This window comes from Molothrus ater, chromosome 3, assembly GCF_012460135.2.
Source record: "Molothrus ater isolate BHLD 08-10-18 breed brown headed cowbird chromosome 3, BPBGC_Mater_1.1, whole genome shotgun sequence".
Classification (NCBI taxonomy): domain Eukaryota; kingdom Metazoa; phylum Chordata; class Aves; order Passeriformes; family Icteridae; genus Molothrus; species Molothrus ater.
This window is the reverse complement of record NC_050480.2, coordinates 82,244,376-82,263,478: the sequence shown is the minus strand read 5'-3', so window position 1 is coordinate 82,263,478 and position 19,103 is coordinate 82,244,376. Positions and strand designations below refer to the sequence as shown.

General features: G+C 36.8%; 1 protein-coding gene across 18 annotated transcripts in view; it reads right to left on the bottom strand.

The window, feature by feature from the left end:
* Positions 1 to 19,103, bottom strand: part of MYT1L (myelin transcription factor 1 like) — a 300,262-nt gene that overhangs the window by 93,098 nt on the left and 188,061 nt on the right. For 11 of the 18 annotated variants that reach the window (XM_054514146.1, XM_036379326.2, XM_054514147.1 and 8 more), the window contains exon 6: positions 11,139 to 11,512. In XM_054514146.1, coding sequence (XP_054370121.1) covers positions 11,139 to 11,512 — 374 coding nt within the window. Of the gene's footprint in view, positions 1 to 11,113; positions 11,513 to 19,103 lie in introns of those variants that run through there. The other 7 variants (XM_036379337.2, XM_036379324.2, XM_036379327.2 and 4 more) reach the window with 2 other exon arrangements.

The window sequence follows — 19,103 nt, the reverse complement described above, 5'->3', positions numbered from 1 at the left end:
AGTCTCACAGGGCCTAAACCGAGTTCAGCAGCACAGCCTCAGTGCATGGCTGAAATCTGTGTGCTGAGAATAACTATCCTCGCAGAAACAACAAGCAACAAACAAATAAATCAAACAACCACAATAGCCAGTTTTCCAACATGCATGCATGTAGATACAGAGAAAAACTTACACCATACAAAACTAAAACCTGAGTCTGAGTCTGGTCTCAGGATCCTTCAGCCTAGAAGCTATTTTGCTGGAGTCCTCTGGTGAAAGTAATGTATGTGAGATAAAGTCAATACCTTTACTTCTGCCTGAAATTATTTATGTTGGTTTTTTTTTCACCTTAACATATTGCTCCCTTAAAATTGCCTTTTGTGTGACTATTTTTAGATTCTAGTCTCATTAACTTAACTTTCTGTGCACTAAAGTATCTGAGCCAATGGAATTAACCTATCCAACATGAACTTTTCCTCTCTGTTCTTTTGTATCTGGTGCTGTATTATGACTTAAAATGAATTTATTAAATGGAACTGCATCGAATCCATTCCTAAAACTCAGATAAACTGTGTACATTATTTCTACATTGCCTATCTTCTTGATGTGCAATTTGCAGATTTCAAGCAAAACACTTACTTGCCAGAGGAAAGTAATTCTTTCTTTAAAAAATACAGTGCTATTAATTTTAGTTATGCATTTTTTAAACAGTTAGTAATTTGGATTCATTGCTGTTTGTATCTTATACAGACATCAAGTATAGTTTAAAAATCCTTATTTACAGTACTATAAAAAGTCTGAGAGAGTCCACACATATTGGATGGGGTTCTAAAAGTGCTCTGAATGTGTCTAGTTCTGATTCTACTAATGACAATGATAAAGAATTCTATTATTAAGAAAATAAGACACAGTAAACTACTTCACATCATGAACTATAGGAAAATACTCACATATAACTAGGGAGGAGAAAATATAGCAAAAAAAAACTGTGCTGCATTGCCTGTCGGTGTGGGCATTTTGTTTAGCCCTGATCTTAAAGCCTTTTAACTTTTAATTTAAAGATTCTTTACTGCAGCTTTCACATCTGTCATTTCCTGCTGTCCATGAAGGAATCCTAACAGCCTATTTCATTTGCTCTCTGCCGTATTGCCATGCTCACCTCCTAAGTGTTTCTTTACATCTTTCTGCATTTTTCTTTCCTGCATAAGCCCTGTCATCCCTTTTCCATTTGGAACTTATTGTTCCACCTCTGGGTCTGAAGACCCTCCAGCTGCTGAATCAAATGTTTTTCTTAAACTCATATCATATCTTTAATGAGGATTTCAACATAAAACACTTTAAAAAATCTTACAAATAGCATCAGTAATCTCTAAAACACTTTCAGATTAGACTTCTCATGTGGCATGTTGTACAGAAAAGAACAATCATATTCCTCTATTTCTTGGTGATACAACTACATCTATACTCATCTGTGCCTTAAACCTGGGAGACACCTTAACACCAATCAATCGTTCAAAGCTCTGCTCTGATGTGTACAGCTCAGCCTTACAAAGCTCTCTGCCTATCTGCTATTTAAGCACCAAAAGATTCTAGACACTGGATCTTTTCATACATAAGTTTCCAGACAAACCTAATCCAATAGTTATGGCTCTAATGTACACCTGAAAGAAAAAGGCTTCCCATGAAGTGTTGCTTTGATTGGCTAGCCTAATTTGTAGCCAAGGAAAGAATGGTTTGTTTCCTTCTTCATTTCCCCTGCTCACCCCCATTTGCCCATCGCCCAGGTAATACACATTGTTTAGTGGGTAACTCACTAAGGAAACAGAAGAGTAAAAGCTCTCATGGTTTATAGAGATTCCATATCATATTTCCTAAAAACATTTGCTAGTCACCAGAATAAAAGCTAGACTGGATTCAAGCTCCATTAGGGAGCCAAAAACACAAGAGTAGAATAAGACCCATACTTTAAGACCCATACTTATTTTAATGCTAATTGGTCATGCAAAAATACAATGTGTTTATTGTAGACGTTATACAAGGACACTTGCCTTGAAGAGAGAAATTCAGCGTCTCTTCCCTGTGCCCACGACTGATTTTGTAGCCTAATATTAAGAAGTCAAGCCATAAGATGGTTACAGGGTCCCTGGAGCAAAGACAGAGCTCAGCATAGCTTGCTTCCTCAGGAGAATGATCCCCTTTGGCCTACAGCAGTCCTTGAGTGCTTCTTCCGGGGTGTGATAGAGCTCCATCACCGTGTGTGAGAGCATTCCCTATGCAAAGCAGTCACTGGTCTAGTCCCCAACCTCCTGTGCTAGGAACGAAGGACATGGCATTGAACTCCTGCATCACTTGTTACACTTAGCTCAGGCACGTGCATTACAGATAGGGGCACAATTTTCATTCCATTCTATCATGAAACATTTATCTTGTTCCATAAATGTAACAGGATCCTTGGAACCTAATCATAAAATTCCAGTTTCTATTCATCTAAAAATTGTTCTTTTTGCCTGTATTTCCAGGGAAGGACATTCATAGACTGTGCTCACTAGATAATAAACAAACACTACTATAAAGTTTAGTATACTTTTTATAAGTCCAACTTCAGCCCTATTCCTAAAAATCATTCCATAATAATGATCTGATATTCTCTATTTGCACTATTACTTTTTAAAATATATTTTTCTCTTAATGATCTGAGGGCGAAGTTTTATTCAACACATTGCAATAGAAGAAGAAACAATTTTTAACTTTCCACTGGATGCCAGCCTTAAAGTTGAACAATGTTTTAATTATTGCAGATGGCAGAATGACAATATTCTGTAAATCTTCAGCCCAGTTTTTTACAGGGTGTCCAAGAAATTGCTTAGCAGATGTATCTTGTTTATACAGAACTCTATAATAAGTGGAGGCAGTTGGTGGAACAATAGATTTGATACAATAGAAATCTGAAGCAAAGCAGTCGCACAGCTTGCCTTAAAGTATATGAATAGTAAGGAATCTCACCACATATGCTTTGTAATGACAGAACCCTAGTCTGACAAGGGCCTGAGCAGCTTTGCAAACACTCCTGTGTTAGGTGACTGGAAGTGTTCATGACACACAGACCTTGCTCTTGTTCTGTCAGTAATCAATCCATGTCTGTGGAGCACAAGGAGGAAAATGTCTGCTTGATTTGTCTGGTTTTGTAATTTTAAGTTCAGTTCTTCTGTGGCATTCCTTTAGTGTCACAGCAATACTAGTACTTGCTCTTCCTATTTAATAGTATAGGCTGAAAAATTAAGCTTTTGGGACGACAGAACTATCACATGATGAGTTCACCTAATAAACCCCGACTAAATCTTGAGTTGTCAATCCTGTTAACTTTCTCTGACAGAGCCACCACAAATTTTTGCTATAGCAATAATGTTTACTGCAGACAGCATATAATATATGACACACTCTCCATGTGGTGATATAGATACTTGAAATGCTTCATGTTAGTGACAATTTTCAGTACTTTCTGCATGAAGCCTTAATGTAACCACATAATTGTGAGGATTTCAGTAACATTGACCAAACCCAGTCTCCTTAAGGTGGTTTCTTTCCTGTCATTAGTTTGGTTTTGTTTGTTTGTTTGGGGTTTTTGTATTCTGCTAAATGATTTGGGCCTTCCTTGCTGTTCAGCTTGCTTAGAACAGCAGAATCTGTAGCTCCCAGAATCTACTGTCAAGGAAAAATATTGAATACATTAATTTACAGAAGGGCAGGTATTTCTTATGATAAAAAATACTATGTCATATGTGATATCAGTGACAAAAGAAAAGAATTCAATTGCTTTGATACCTATAAAATAAGGAAGAAATGCATCCATAACACAAGTCTTCAAAAGTACATATACATGTTCATTAGACATCAATGTTTTTGTTTCAAAAGAATTCTTTTTTAGGTTTATATGTTTCAGTTAAAAAAAATTTCTGTGATTTGAGGCATTTTCTAGGACTGCAAATTTGATTTGTGAGAATGGACATGGATCAGAAGAAATTATCAACCCAGTCTGTAATTTTATTTAATTGTATTATCTCCTGGAGGAGCTCTAATAAGGCAAAATTAACTCCCACAGCTACCAAATAAAGTTCTCTGCTTTTCAGGGTAAAAAGCTACCGTTTGTGTTCACTCTTTTAGGACAAACACTGTAAGCCCAGCGAGAATTGTGAATTGATAGGGTCATCAAAATTGCTCGTAGAGCTGCACTCTAAACACAAGAGGAAAACCAGGAACCTCCAATACTGACCAAGCAAATGTTATTTTAAAGACTCATTACTTCTGTAGTGTCCAGAAGGATTCACACAGAATCTGTGGTCACTGTGTAAGGTGCAGTACAGTGTGGGCAATGGACTCTTTGAAGTAGCACTGTGACAAAGCAATTCAAAGAGAGATCATGAAGAGATCAGTTCTGTACAACCCCTGGATACGTTTCTAAAAGTGACATATTCCAGATGTGAGACCTTCTACAAAAGCGTCAGGTCATTTACAAATATGGATGCAAAGAGCTGCTATATAAATTGAGTTAATTATTGGTTCTTTAAAGCACTACATCATATAACCAACTGGCTTCTTGGCACAATTGTGCCAAAACCAGATCATTGGCAATGAACAGGTTACAGAGAGTCTAAGTGAGAACAGAGCTACAGCTCTAAGACTACAGCACTTTAATTTCTTCTCCAATCCATCTTATTCCAGAAAGAATTAATTTTACAGTAAGATCTTGCCAGACATCAAATGAAATAGGAAAAAGTCAAGGATCTACTCAGCATTTTTCTGCAGACAGAAGGATGCAATGGAAATGCAGAAAAGGCAGCCTTTCCCTGAGGAGTGCAACCCGTGAGAATCCAAAGCAGTGCTACACAGACATGCTTCCTTTCCAAACCTACTGCTCTGGCAAAACTAGAGAAAGCTTTGGTCTCAGACAAGCCCAGAAACAATTTGACAGTACAAGGGCCCAACATCACATGTTCAGCTAACACTGAATGAAGGGGTTAGTGTATTAAAAACACAATAAAGCAGCCCCATGCCATGTGAAACAGTTTAAGAGCAAAGCAGCATTGAAGTCTAAGACGTGGTGCTGAATGTGCTCCTTGATGCTTTTACCAAGGCCTTCAGTTCAGACCATGAACGCTTTAAGTATGCCAGTGTCCTCTACAGAATTTCTGCTTACATCAACTGAAGTTGTGTATGATAGAGATCTATAATCTGTCTCATCAAAGGTGAATAATCTCCTTACACTCCTTACAGAAAGCTATAATTGAATAATTTGCTTTTGGAGGATATTCCACATTATCATTTAAGTCCTTTTGTTTGTAGGAAAGGAGTTAAATATATAAGATGGAGAGTTAAATAAATCTAAGTTTTTAGACACAGCCCAGAAGTTTTACTGAGCTTCTGAGTTAAAAATTCAAATTGAAGTAAGTCTTCTAAAATAGTTTTCAAACAGAGAAAACTTAGGGATGACATGTGCAACATATCACCTCACATAAACAGAACTCTACTGACATAAAGCTATTCTTGACTTGTCTTGATGCAAACAACTCAGTATCAGACCCAATCTTACTTCAGAGAATTTAAAATTATGTTTAAATATTGCTGTTTAATGAGTTTAAATTATATTGTCTATGTATAGTAAAGACCTTGAGCATGGAACACAGTAAAAAGCAGAATTTACTAACACTTGAGTCATATTTAAGCAATCAACAAACCAACCAACTGAACAACCAACCAACCAACCAACCAACCAATCAACCAACCACAAACACATAACAATAACAAGAAGATCCAAACTTTTTCCACAAGAACTAGAAGTATCCAGGGGGTATTTACCACCTAGCTGTTTCCCCACCCTACTCCAACAACCTTGGGGTTTCCAGGCCTGAACTACCAGTACCAAATGTTTTAATTGCATTATTTCCAACAAAAGTTTTTAGTGAAAATGCTGAGGCTTAATCTCTCAGTATGAAATATAAACAGCTAAACAGCAGAACATGTTGTAATCCGTGCTTGCTTCTTCAATGGAAAAAGCAGTTATCACAGATTCACAGAATATTCTAAGTTGGAAGGGAACTCCAAGGATCATCGAGTGCAACTCTTAAGAAAATGGCTTATAAAGGGATCAAACACACAGCTTGGGTAATATTAGCATTATGCTCTTATCAACTGAGCTAATCTCGGTATCAATAAAAGTTCTTATCCTGAGCCTTGACTCAACAACTCCCTGGCTTGAGCATTTAACAAGACCAGACTGGTAACTAGACCAGAAAGTAACTTGAACTTTTTATCCAGAGGAAAAGAATGCACTGGCCAAGATAAATGTTGTCCAGCAGCAACTCTAATTTTTTGTTTTCTTCAAGTGGCTATTATTAGGGTGTGAGACATGCTAAGCACAGGCTATCTTCTTTAATCAAGGTACAGTACAACAGTAAAATGTATTAGCAAAGAGTTTACATTTGCTTTGTCTTATGTAAACATCAGGTATTTTTTTAGTCTTCTTTGGCCCCGAAAAAGACACTTTTTCCCATACACATTGTCCTAGGCAGTGAAATTATGCTTTCTGGCCTCTTAATTTAAAGCTATAATTTACTAGGTGTTTTGTCTGTGAGTACACGTGAGTTTAGCTCTCTGCTCTGATTAAGACTGATCGCCTACTGTGTTCATCAAACAGATGACCACTTTCCTTCTAGCAGTTTGAATAAATGAACATGATTAGTGGTCAGCAGGCTGACAGATGACCTTGCTAATACAGATAGGTTGTCTTCATTTCATCAAGATGTTTACGTTATCAGGAGTGCTTTCAGCAGCATGCACAGCTGGAAAGCTCTGTGGCAACATGTTTTCCTCAGCACATGGGCTTCTTTCATCTTTTAGATTAGTGTTTGCATCTTTTCTTGCTTAGAGGACACAAGTGCTTCAGACACAATCTGCTAAGGGGATCAGGAAGATAGTGGAGGGCAATAACAATCCTAATAGAGCTGGTAGATGGATTTCACATTTTGAGGGTCTATCTGTGTTGAGCTCATGCAAATGAAAGAAAAACACAAAACATTATGAAGTCTTTTTAAAACAATCCTACAATTTAAACAAATATCGTTGGATTCAATGATCTTAGAGGTCTCTTCCAACCTAAATAATTTTATTATTCTATGAAATATGAAAACAGGTAGAACGTCTAAGTCCATGTGCTAGCTTTTCTTATTAGAAAAACCTGTACTGTGTTTCCTTTGAATACACACTGCTATCTGGTTTACAGCTATTTCTGAAGTGTATTTCACTTGAAAAATTCGGTGCAATACCACATATTAGTATACTGGTTATGCCAATTACTTTGAGTTCAAAAGAAAGTGTAAGGGACCATCTAAAAGACTCCTAATTCACCTGTTAAGAAATTGCACTAATTTCTGTAGCATCATCTGTGAAATGGATTTGAATGATGTATCAAATTTCCTTAGGTCTAGAATCAACCTAACTCCTCCTGTTCCTGATTAGAAAATATCTGGAGTACAAGCAGTTTGAATGTCTTCATGTAATATGGACTAAATGGCTCCTTGGAACATTCCAGGACCTTCTCCAAGGGAGATTTTTTTTTAAATAGAAAAGCATTGTGAAATGGTCTTCAGGATCCAACTACCTGAAGCAAGCTCATCTCAAAAGAAGGTACTTTGGTTTGTCTTGAAAACTGAATGCACACTTCAGTTTTTAATCCAAAGGTTCTTGGCAGTTGCCATCACAGAGAACAGGTGCTCCAAAAGAAGCCTTTACTCTCACTCCTTCCCATTTGTATTTCAATTTACAGGTTAGGCTATCACAGGTAACACAGGTCATCTCTATCTTTCCTTTTTTTCCCTAGGACAGAAGGGAAATCCCAAAGATTCATCTTTCCTTTAGCAGTTGTGCTGAACATAAGGGCTTCTCAAGTCTCTTCATAAATAGGTGGATAAATACTTGCTCTTCAAAGAGATTCAGATTTAATGGAAATTTAGAGGATATGCTAGCTTTTGATGGAGAGTTTAAAACATGAATTTTGGTTCAAAGGATTGTGTAGAGAACTACAAGCACAGAATTTAGGACCCATCAGAAAAAGTTTACTTCATTTTTTTCCTTGTAGTTTTAAATTGATATTTTGAGATTTATCAGACTGTTAGGATAGATTTGTATTTTCCAAGTCCTTTAGATTACTAATGATAAGGCTACAAAGACGTGATTTTCAAAAAGGCTGTGATGGTTTCAGTGAATGCCCAAGTATTTCCAATAGGAATTGTTTATCTACATTACCTGTATACTACTTATATCTGCTGAGAACGCCATCCAAAATTCCCATTCCTTTAAGCAATAAAGGAATGGGCAATGACACAACAGTGACATACCTGAGTTTCCCAGGATTTGCCCTTTTCTGCTAGAAAACTGAATTTGACCTAAGAAATAGTAAAATACCTTACTCTTACAGTCCTACCCTCTCCCTTCCCCCTCCTCCCCATTTCTGCCTCTGTAGTCCTATCCTATACTTGCTGATGGAATTCTTCTGTCACCAATACTTATGATTTTAAGTGTTCCATTCACCTAGATTATAGCTACTTCTGGAACTTTTCTGAACTGCGATCATCTACAGCACTAGTGACAGAAACTTTCATGAGAACTGTGTAGCCATCCTGGTGACCAGTGGAAAATTCTGCATTTTGTTTCTAGGGACAGGAATACTATGGCACATTAAGACTTCCTGCTATGGTGACTTATAAGGTGGTTTGCTACAATATTGTAGTGAACCTTGTAGTGAGCAGCAAGTGATTGACTATTAAATTCATAGCTGACAGATCTAATTTTCCAAATAGTCAATACGTAAAGGCAAGAGTCATATTCAGGCCATGTAGTTTAAGAATACCTAATTTTGCACTTTATTTTTCTGGAAAATCAGCAGTCCAAATTCTATCAATGCAGATTATGCTACAAGCAGGATAAAGTGAAACATCTATATTCCTACTGGAAATCATAGGAAAGAAACTATTTTTAAAATATGATTTATTGATTAGCTTCTAGACCTCACAACAACCAAACTGTCATTACTCTTTACTCTTTGGCATAGACATAAGGAACTCCATACTACCTTCCTAATTAATTGCTAGAAACTTTTCCTTGTAAATCATCTCTGCTCTAACTCGGACTGTTGCATACTGACTACTATGTTGACACTCAAAAGGATCATGAAATACTTTTCAAATAAAATCCTATAATCACTTCTCTGATTTCAAGAGGAATTTTTCTTAATGACTATATCATTATCATAATCATTTATATAGAACATATATTTATTTATTAATATACTTTTGTTTTATTACTGCAATCGCATGAGTTCCTAAGAAAAACTTGACCTATGTAAGTTTTAATTTCAAGTAATATGCAGAGCAGCTAATAGAGGTACCTTTGTAAATTTTTTGCAGTTCTTAACCACAGCCTACTATATATGGAAGGAAAGCAGTCAAAAAACAATGTCAGCCTCTTCACATTGATTAGGACCACTAACTGCATGTGTAACTGTGTTAGAATAAGTAAACCACTGTGTTTCATTATCATAGAAAAATAAACTGAGGATCAAGCCTGCTGGCTTGCCAGAAGCAATTTTTTTGAGCTCTTGAGTTTTGCTTTAGGTTTGTTTTTTTTTTTTCCTTTCATCATTTTTGATAGTGTAGATTCAAAGTTTTAATGTCAGCTGAAATCACAGCAGCAGTTGCACCATAATCTATACACCAACAAACTTAGTCGCCACTATTTTTAAAGAAACTGCTGGACATCCCACACTTGCTCATTAAGAGAGCAACAGCAGTTGCACATCAGCCTCATCTAACACAGCTTCTCTTCCAGGTTCTGAAACAGCAGAGTTCCCTGCAAAAGGAAATTACTTCCTTGTTGCATCAAACTCATGCAACTTTTAAGACTGACAATTTATCCTCTACTAATTTTGTGGTAATTCAGGCAATTGAGGAAACGCTACAGATGCAGTATCTGAGAAAACTCTGATAGCCACCCAGCTGGCCACCATCTCACCCAAAGAGAAAGAACACTTCCAAAGTCTTTAAGATTTAAGATCTGACCTTACAGAATGCTGAAACAAAAGTCACACAACTTTCATACCTGGTTCCTAAGAGGAATCCAACTGAGGAGTGCTGAAAGCTTTTCTTATATTTTTATTGGTTAGAAAGGTGAATCTACCCAACCAAAAACGTGTTCCCTGGAAATGGGAACAAAATACTTTTTAGATAGCTCATTAATTTTTGCATGATTCCTTCATTTCACCCCAGTGCATTATGATGTCTGTCATCAGCATAAGGAGCAAATGGACAGTGATTACATATTTTGAAAGTATTATATGAAGTCCAATATCCCAAAAAAAGAGAAAGTGGAATAGGCTAATCACAATGCTACTGCATTAATTTGGTTACTACCAGTAACCTGTATGTCTAAATGGCATTTATGCCACGGCATGATAACAAAAATATATAAACTTTAGAAAGACGTTATCTATGTAAAACTGTCACTCACTGTATTTTTAATAGAATCAACTAAAGCACACAAATTGAAGTCTAAAAGAACCAAAGTATATTATAATAGTTAGTTCTGAATAGTTTCTTACGGTGGGGGGAAGTATAGGGCAAAATTTTCAATGGGAAGAGGTCCATTTTTGCTCACAAAAATTATCTGCAAACTTGTGACAGAATTTATGTGGGCAATTGTTGACATCCTGTAAACAGATCTAGCAAATACTCTTGCAAATGATCAGTACAGGCACCCAGCTGTAGCTGATGCTTTGCTTGTACCTTGGTGAATATTCTCCTGGTAAATTCATGCATTAATCCACACTAGGATTACATTTTATGCAAGCATTTTTAGCACAAACATACCTCCACCCTCCTTGTTTGAACTGTGAGTGCTGGTGTATTAAAAACATTTGGAAGACAGACTTATTAAAATAAACGTTAAGAGGACACAGTGGGGTATATTTTCAGTGTGGAGCAGAGAGACTTAACTGCATGACTTCCATTAGCTTTAATGAGAACTGAACAGCTAAATCCTCACACACCACACTAGAAGATTAACCCAGAAAACACACATTGTTTACTTTTTACTAATACTCTGATTATTACCACGTTCTTCCTCCTCCTCCTCTTCTTCCTCCTCTTCTTCTTCCTCCTCCTCTTCATCCTCCACATCTTCACCTTCCTCTTCATCCTCCTCTTCTTCCTCCTCAATCTCCTCTTCTTCTTCTCGATCTATCTCCTCATCATCCTCCTCCTCGTCACCTTGCTCCTCATTATCATCAGAATATTCCTCCTCCTCTTCATCCTCTTCCTCCTCTTCCTCTTCCTTTTCATCCATCTCCTCTGTTCCATCAGTTTCATAGCACTCATCTACTGAAGAGTTGTCTGCTTTAACCACAAAGGGTTTTCTTTTGGGGGCTGGTTCTTGGGGTTGCTTATCTTGTGTTTTTCTTTTTTTTGCCAATGGACAGCCATAAACACTGTTCAAAAATAAAAGATGAAAATTATAACATTATCCCCCAGATTTTATTTAGTCATATTCTAATACTACATCATGATTAGTTGCTGTTCACAAAATGCATGTTTTCAAAGTAAAGTTATGTTTAGGCAATGATGACCAAGGGGAAGGACACAAAACCTGTGAAAATGCAACTGACTATTATTTGCCTGAAAATGTCACACATACACGACAGCGCAACAGTTTCAGAAGTGATACAAATGTGTGTTTCTCCTTCTCATTAATTTTTATCTTCTACATTATTTATCTCCTTTCCAAGGCAGATGAATATAGTTAAAATCCAGCAATCTTGTCCTACCTGTAGCTAGCAGTACAAAATTCAGGAATAAAGCAATGCTTCAAAATTTTGTAGTGTTCAGTATTTTGATTGTGTGCAATTATGTTTCAATTCAATGATGTTTAAATAATAAAAAATATGATCATACTTTGAATGATGTTGTTTGTCATTATTATACATAATAACATAATAATAATAAAAAAACAATAATGAATCACTCTTAAATTCCCCACTGTTTTTGTCTATAATATGCTACAAGGCTGGACAAATGGGAAAGCAACACAACCAACCCAAGTAATTATCATGGCCAGTGTTACAAGTGTACTCATATTAAAAAAAAATCCAATCAATAAATAAAATCTTTTGTCAACAAAGAAGGACTTTTCAAAATTGAGTACCACTTCCTTATGGATCATTTTAATGCATTGTAACAGAAATAGTATTTCAGAGTCCTAGTTTTCTACCAAAGTATCCACCTGTTTCTGAAAGGTCACATAATCTGGGTTTGTTGAACCTGATCTCCCTTGTGTAACCTCTATAACCTCCTGTGCAGAGTGACTGCACACACACATTATTTTTTGTTTAAAGAACTTCCTCATTGAAGTTTTTCATTTTGTGATTATATCATTACTCAAGCTGTATCAGTTTTTAATCTTCTTCCTGTGATTAACTAGTTTTGGGATATTTCAACTGGTTTTTATAACCTTTTCTGCATATCTATTAATAACTTACCCTTTTATGTTATATTCTTTCTCCCTTTTTCCCAATACTCTGAGGATCTCTTATTTTCTTCCACTCTAATAATGCTTCATATTCTCTTGACAGACCACTGAAAAATCTTGTGCCTCACCACATTTCGTACTACACTATGTGGTGTCCTCATAGTCTTGATCATGGTCTAATTTAATTGCATCCCAGCAGCTATGCATCTCAATTACTTAAACTGCTACTTAGGTAAAAAAAATTCTATTTAAGCACTCAATTACTTTATTTAAGTGCCTCACTTAGCTATTGTCTTACCTAAATTTCAAATCACTTGTTCACAGTCTGCCTGGCACATACATATCCAAGGAACATAGTCACAAAAGATGGTATTCATGAAAAACCTGCTATGGGAGATCTCTGTGCAACACAGGCAACTTTCTCTCTGTGGGGACAATAGGTGTCTTTGAAGTGTAATCTAGCATGCCTAAAAACACCTGCCTCCTTAACACTATGTAGAAATACTGCGTAAATTTTAAGTACATCCATCTAGCCAGATTCCAATGCACCACACTTGGGATTAGGATAGTAATCCTAGCAGAACATGGATTCCAGACACCTGCATCAAAGTTGAGGCCTAGTGGTGCAGGCTAGAGGGGGAATAGATACACAACCTCCAGATACCAAAGCCATGTTCCATCCAGAAGGAATTTTCGGTGGAAGACCATCCTCTCATGGAAGATGAGCCCCAGTACACCTGGAAGCGAGAAACTGATGCAACAGGCAAGCAAAAACCTGAATCTTCACTAATTTTAAGAGCCCTAAACCTGAAAAAATAGGGAGCCCTAAGCTTCTGGTGTTTTCTCTTTGGACTATATTTGTTCCCATCTAACGACACTTCAAAGTAAAACCTATAAATATAGAAGAAATCCTTGTCCTAGATCACCACTACAGTTCAGTGCCAAATGACTGTCCTGCCTCTTGTTCTGTTGAGTCCTCCTCTTGGTCAGGACCCAGCTGCCCAGAAACAAGGGGAAATGTAGGACATGTTTCCATGGAAAAAATTCCACATAATCACAGTCAAGCCACAAACAGGAATTCAATCTCCAACAGTCTGGACACTGCATAATACCTGGGGTGAAAGGGAAGCACTGTTTCTTGTAGTTCTGACCACTCCAGGTTTATTTTGGTACTTTCCCTGGTGCTATAGGGTTTCAGCAGCTGCCTATTTAAATTCTCTGCATGGAGCTCTGAGAGAAGGCAGATAAATTTTTCCTCAGAACTAGAATTTCATAGTGTGTGCTGTGCCGAGGAAAATGGCAGGAAAATTAGGGAGGAATCTGTTTCACTTACTCGTCTAACAGAGGCTGCATCCTGGAAAACAGAGTTGATCACGTCCTGAGGCTCAGGCAGGTTTTAGAAACTTGCACATGAGTTTATTACTTATTTAAGCAGACAGGTTAACATTTACTGAATGGATGTGTCCCGCTTTCTTGCTTTCTGTTCCTTCTCTTTCGGATGCATGCTACCCTCACCATAGCTTCTTCAACACCATTATTTGTTAAATATGTGTTCTCAAAATCCTGGTCTTTATTTCCAAAGACGTGAGTAGGCTTACCCCCAGAAATCTCCACGATTTCCTTTCTTCCTCATATTATAACCTCCTTAGAACTTTGCACTGATAACACTTCAGGCAGCTCTGAACTAAAAGGGCACCCAGAGATGTGTAACTGTGAACATTTTTCCCCACTGGCATTCATACAAACTATAATTTTTCATAGAGTCATGGAATGGCTTGGCTTGGATGGGACTTTAAAGACCATCTACTTCCAACTCCCCTGCCACGGGCAGGGACACCTTTCACTAGATCAGGTTGCTCTAAGTCCCATCCAACCATGGTCATTTTGTCACACTAAAGCCAGAACATTAGTTTCATCCTGGTCCAATCTTTTTTCATTTAAGAATACCAAGTACTTGTAATGCCCCAAAACAATCTCTTTTGCAATTCACAGAAATGTAAGAAGTGAGGCAAAGGATAGGGGGCTAACAAATACATCTATTTTGGCTTGAACTGTTTAATTTTTGTATTTGAAAACTATCAAGAACTGCATGACTTTTTAGATACAAATTATTGGTCAAAGGTAGAAAGAAATCATCACTGCCATTTTTTGTCATCTTTAGGATTTTGTAACATCTTTATGGTCTTCTATACAGTATATTATAAAGTTTGTGAGAATCTATGGCATTACTTGGGATTCAGGACCCCCTGGTAAGTGCATAACTGGCAATGGAAATCAATTCCAGTTAGCTGTATGATGACTTTGATGCTTTTATAAAGCTCATTAAATAACTATTTGGAACTCAGTTATTCAAGTAAAGTTGTGAACTTTGACTTTAGTTTATATCTTTATGAATCTGTGGTCAGTGTCTTTCCTTATAGAATTAAAACTGAGGATACATCAGCAACTACAAGAAACAAGTATTTGTATATTGTAGTGGCTGGACCCAACATTAAGGCTTGGAAATATGTAGTTTTTCTAAGGAAATGGGTTATATTTCTAAGGAAATACGCTAGTTCAAAGAATCACAGAATGGTTTAGGTCAGAAAGGACCTTAAATATCATCTATTTGAGCCCCTCTGCCATGGACAGGGACACCTCTCACTAGACCAGATTGCTCAAGGCCTTGTCCAAGGCAGCCTTGAGCATTTTCAGGCATCCACAACCTCACTACTCACAGCAAAAAATTTCTTCCTCCTATCCAGCCTACATTTCTTCTCTTCCAGTTTCTATTCATTACTCCTTTTCCTATCACTAGTTAACTTCAACTCAGCTTTTGTAAACTCTCATAATTAATTTGTACCAGATATTCCACAACCCTGGATCTGGTTTTGTCTTTATTTGGATTTATACTTGATAAAGCTACCATTGCAATGATTTTTCATATAAAACCTTTGGAATGCTGGCTTGCACTGGCTTCCTTCTGCCTTTTAACTGTATACCTCACACAACTTATATATACCTCATGTACTGAAGACTTCATAGACTGAAAGAGTTTAAAAAGCCCTCACCATGTGTTTCAGAAACCTGGGAAACAGGCCACCAGACCTAAAGCCTACTGTTAATAGCTGCCCTATTTTCTTCTTTTTCTTTTTTAACCTGCTCCACTCTCATCCTCTGTTTCATTAATTTTTCAGATTCTGCCTCCAGGATACTTCTCTGTGTTTCTGGCATGTTCCCTGTGGTCTCCCAGTGAGCACACCAAGGGGAAGGCTGCGCTGGCTTCCCAGCAGCGTCTGCCACTGACTTCCCCACATATGGAGATGACAGTCTCTCCTATTGACCTCTTGCTCCTCATATATTTGTGAAAGCTGTTATTGTTTGTCCTAACAGCTTCTGCAATTTTCTCTGCATTTTCAATTTTGGCTTCTGTGATCATTCCCTTATTTGGTTATTTTTAGATTTGTTTATCCCTGCTCAGAGCATTGACCCCATTGATTTATGTGTCATGTCTGCCTTTATCCATTCTTTCATTGCTCCCTGTATTTCCCTGGTCAGCTTCGTTTGTTTTATTTTCTCCTCACGCTTCAGCTCTCTTGGCTTTCATCAGGGTATATATCTGGGCTTCCTGAGACACACTTTCAAATATTCTGTACTGCTCTGCTGCGTGTCTCAGTCATCTCTGGTTTTTGGACTCTGTCATGAATAATTCTTGTGGAAAGAATGTTGTTGAATTTCATAGTGATAAGCTCCAAGAGGACATATAGACATTAATAATTGAAGAAATGGAAGAAATAATATATAACTTTACACTCCTTAGTTAGAAGATGACTTATGGTATTTTTTAAACTTTCATGCAATTTTTCTCCATTAAAAACTTTATGATGCTACTCACTGATACATTCAGCAGGAATATAGTTCAGGAAATAGGCATTTCTTGTCTAGACTTGAATATATTGATTTTTAACATAATTTATTACTAATATAATATAATTTTCAGTATAATTAGTAGGGTTATTATTTCTAATCTATAACAATTAACATATATATTTAAATATACATAGTATAAGTCCAAATAAATATGCAAGGTTTTCTAAATCAGATTACTGACCAATATTCTTCCCCCCACAATATGACAACTTGCACACCAAAGTTGGAACATGACACCTTTATCTGGAGGAGGTTCTCAGAGGAAAATGAGAAAGGGAGGTTATATGACTATTAAGAGTTCAGTCAACTTTAAATACCCAGCCTGGATAAAATAATTCCTATGTGCTATGTTTACCAGCATTCTTTTTTTAGTTGTATCTCTTTTCTATTGAATCTATTATTTCAGATGACTCATGCTATAAGATCCAAGTAAAGAAAAATAAGATAATGCCAATGCTATGCTCTAAATCTGAATAATATTTTTTCTTGGAGTATTGTTATCTTTTTCTTTCTTATTAGTACTTTGAAAAATTTTATGAAACCTTTTTTCAAACTAAGAAGTATCCCTAGAAACAGTGTTCTCATTCTTTTTTTTTTTAATGCAAGAATTCAATTAAACAGACACCGAAACATTTGGTGGGAATAGAAGCTAAAAATTTGCTATACAAATACCTAATGAGGTTATCAGAAAGACTAAATTAAGTACTTCAGTAACTGAAGTGGTTGTGAGGTGAAATTTTATCATGTACTGTTTTTAAGATAGCAAATTAGGAAGAATACGCTTGGAAGCAAACTTCTGCTTAAGGCTTCAGGCAGAAGGTTCCCAAGGCATCTATACTTGTCCCACTGGATATTGCTAAGTATTATTTTTGGTTTGGGCTGGATAACATCCAAGTCCAGACCTCCAGATGAAGAATTTTAGGGTATCGAGAAAACAGGCATTTATCAGGTAAGTCCTCTAACAAATCCAGCCTTTTAAGAATGAGCAAATCTAATTAATTTGCATAACACTGCAATGTTTTAAATCACTCTCAAGGCAGTGACTGTTAGCTTGAAAGGGCCAATATCATCAATTGATGGAAGCTGACCTGAAAATAAATATTTAGATTCCAGCACACCCTACAGCTTAAATTCCCTTCACTCCCGTAGGAAGCCCTTCCCAGCAGACTATGCACTATTACAAAGAAGAGTTAGTCGCTCTCCTGGTGAAGTTGGATCAAGGAATTAATAGGAATGAAAGAATGAAAATAAATTCACAAAAAGAGATTAATTCCAGCCTAGCTATTTGCCTACTAAATTGCAAGAATAAACTCCTTCAGCTGAAGATGATTTTCCATCCATATTTGAATACTGCTTAAAGTACACCAACTTGCTACAGGAATGAGCAGCAGTGGTCATTCCTGTAGCAAGTTGGCATACTTTAAGCAGTATTCATATATGGACAGTGCTAATTGCAGGGTGGTAAACTCAAACTTCATGTGGGAAATTACAAATTACTTCTCTAAGCCACGCTGGTCAGGAATCTTTTCTACCCCCACAAATGCCCCACATAATGCCTGCATATTCTTTTTGAATATGGGAGGTGTTGAGTCAAACCTTCACAGGCTGTGACAGCTATAGAAGAGAAAACAGAAGAGAAAATGGGAAAAGCAACAAGTCAAAGTTCAAGCAAGACATGGAGTTTTGGGGCTTTTATTTTGGAAATGGCTAATTGCAGCCTAGAAGATGGAGCTGGGACACACTGGTTTTGGTGCATCCCACCAGATGAATTAAAATTCCCTGTGCTATGAATCCCAACCTAGAAGACAGGCTTACTCAAATCTGCTTTCCAGGAGCCTGCTGGCAACTGAGCCAGAGCCTTGAATACTGTACCAGAATCAGGCATGCTTCTTGCAACCATTGCACTGCCAAGCACTGTGGCATCTAAGGCCACTTACAGAATGACTGCCCAAACCTCTATCTTCTCAGCTGCGGCTAGGGCACTAATCCAGAGCCAGTGCTTTGGAAAATCTGGTTTCACATGCTTAAATATTTTTTTTAAAATGTGACCAAATTAATATGCTTTTATGTATTTAAATTATAATTTAAATTAACAAACATATTTTAAAATACAGTAAACTCATCTCTACAGTTTTCTTGTATTTCAGGCTTTCTAATGAGTTTCTGCCTCTGATTAAATAAATCAGATACTTATAAGCAGGAAGTTCTTTTTATATGTGCAGTATCAAAACACACCATCTTTACTTCATTTATTTGTACCAAATAGAACTTTGCTGACTTTTCAGTTTAGGTATGTATACAATAGTAATTCTGTTCAGTGAAAACTAGTAATTTACCTTAATAGGCACAAGCTACAGTGACAGGAATGAATGAAATGTAGAACATTCAAACTGTTTTTCCTTCTGGAGTTGCAAATATTTACTCTTCCACATTATGGAAAAGTAAGAAAAATTACAGAAGTGACCAGAAGCATGCTGGATCTCAAAAGGCAGAGGAAGACATGATACTTTCTTCATAGAGAATTAAAAGCCAAGTCTATCCTTTTGCACCTCAGAGCCTTTTTAAACATATGAATAATCATGAACATACCACAGATCCACCTGTGTATAGAAATATTTAACTAAATGAACATTAACGAAGAACTG